The sequence below is a fragment of the Lactuca sativa genome, chromosome 4 (assembly GCF_002870075.4).
Source record: "Lactuca sativa cultivar Salinas chromosome 4, Lsat_Salinas_v11, whole genome shotgun sequence".
NCBI lineage: Eukaryota > Viridiplantae > Streptophyta > Magnoliopsida > Asterales > Asteraceae > Lactuca > Lactuca sativa.
The window spans coordinates 35047254-35049130 of record NC_056626.2 but is presented as its reverse complement, the minus strand read 5'-3'; the positions used below and the strand labels follow the sequence as shown (position 1 = coordinate 35049130).

General features: G+C 34.7%; 1 protein-coding gene across 1 annotated transcript; it reads left to right on the top strand.

Moving 5' to 3' along the window:
• Positions 1–603: 603 nt before the first annotated feature.
• On the top strand, positions 604–1454 carry LOC111896500 (3'-5' exonuclease). Its single transcript, XM_023892486.3, has one exon. It carries the CDS (start codon positions 643–645, stop codon positions 1273–1275), a length of 633 nt encoding a protein of 210 aa, XP_023748254.1. The 5' UTR covers positions 604–642; the 3' UTR covers positions 1276–1454.
• The last annotated feature ends 423 nt before the right edge of the window (positions 1455–1877 follow it).

Sequence of the window (1877 nt, the reverse complement as noted above, 5' to 3'; positions counted from 1 at the left end):
CGGCACTGGCATATGAGGTACAAGCTCATTCGCACCTTTGGATCAATACGCGGAGTCGGAAAGGACAAAATCTTCGATGGATCGAGTGGTGTTGTGACCCAATCTTGGAGTGCTATTGTAGAATGTAGCCTTTTCTCTTTTTCTCTTCTTTTCTTTCCTTTGCTGTCTTATGTTGTTTGTTGTTTTTGGAACACTTTGTACCTCCTAGCCCCTGACTAGTTTTCTTTTAATTTATGCATGCCGTTCAAAAAAAAAAAATCGTGATTCTATTGGTATCCCCATATATTATTTAATTATATAAGATGTTTGATTTATTCAATTAAACTAGGTTCTTAATCTAAGTTCTTTTAGTTAATAAAAAATTGAAACCGCCAATAACAAAAATGAAATTCGCATTATAAAAATTGAAAATAGGACTGAAAAATCAACTATAGCATGTAGGATACCATCAAATAATGTTATATATACAATATAATTTTAGATTATTGGATTTTAAAATTTAAATGCATGTGTATCATGCTAAATTATATTCTGTTTTAAATGTGGATCATATTTACCCCATATAAATTGACATTGCTTCACCGATCAATTAAATCTATTCTAGTGCTTTGCCCTTTCTTCTTACCACAACGATCAGCAGCCATGGCTTTTCAAAGCACCAATCCGACTATAACATACGACTCTACATCCTCCAAGTATCACGTCAACTACGACCGCAAAACCATTGTAACAACTGTCACTGATAAAGCTGCCGTCGCTGAGGAATGGGTGGGCGAAATCGTCATGCTCTATGCGAACCACCCAAGCATGGTGGTAGGTCTGGATGTTGAATGGCGTCCTCACCATATCAGCTACATGAGCAACAAATCTGCCACCCTCCAACTCTGCATCGACACCAAGTGTTTAATCCTTCAACTGTTTTACATGGATGAAATCCCACTGTCCCTAAAGAGTTTTCTTCTCAACCCTAAGTTCACTTTTGTGGGCATTGAGGTTGAGGGTGATATATCAAAGCTGAAGAATGAGTATGGGTTGGATTGTGCTAAAAGTGCTGATATTCGTGAAGAGGCGAAAAAGAAATTTCCTGGAAGGTTTCGACGACCAGGTTTGAAGGATATGGCTATGGAAGTTGCAGGGATTCACATGAAGAAGCCAAAGCATGTGTGTATGAGTAACTGGGAGGCAAGAGTTTTAAATGAAAATCAAGTTGAATATGGATGTATCGATGCCTATGCTTCATACAAGATTGCTTACAAGCTTTTCTTTTCAGATTAGATTCAGGTTTTTGTTTGCAACATATGTTAGTCATGTGGTTATGCCTTATGTGTCGAGTTACAAGGTTTTGGTAAGTTGGTCTATGGTTTGTTTTAATCAAGAATTGCGTTGCACCAATTAACTTTTTGGAGTTGGTGAAAATTCAAGCAAACTATGATAAAATGTTTACTATCTGAATACGTTTTTGTAATTTTTTTTACACTCCGCTCCCGAGTTCACCTTAAGGAAAGAAAAGAAATAAAATAGGTGGAAATGAGAGGAAAATAAGAGAGATTGATGTTCCCGAGTCTTATTAATGGAAGAAAGTGGAAGGAAATAGAAAAATCACTTTCTTTCCTAATTTTTCTTCCGATTTGGAAGTATTTGAAAAGAAAGAATAAAATGTTTAACTTTCATTCCATTTCTCTCCAACTCGGAGCAATGACAAATTTGTTTTCCCTTCTATTCTCTCCTTATTTTATTTTATTTTATTTATTTTATTTATTTTTTTTCCTTCAACTCAAGAGCAGAGTGTTAGTATTTAGATGTTGATTTTTTACTATTCTTTTATTAGTTAATATAATCAAATAATATACCAAACAGTATACATACATATATATATA

Coding starts and splice junctions, on each gene's coding strand:
- LOC111896500 (XM_023892486.3), top strand. CDS start 643: ATGGCTTTTCAAAGCACCAATCCGACTATAACATACGACTCTACATCC.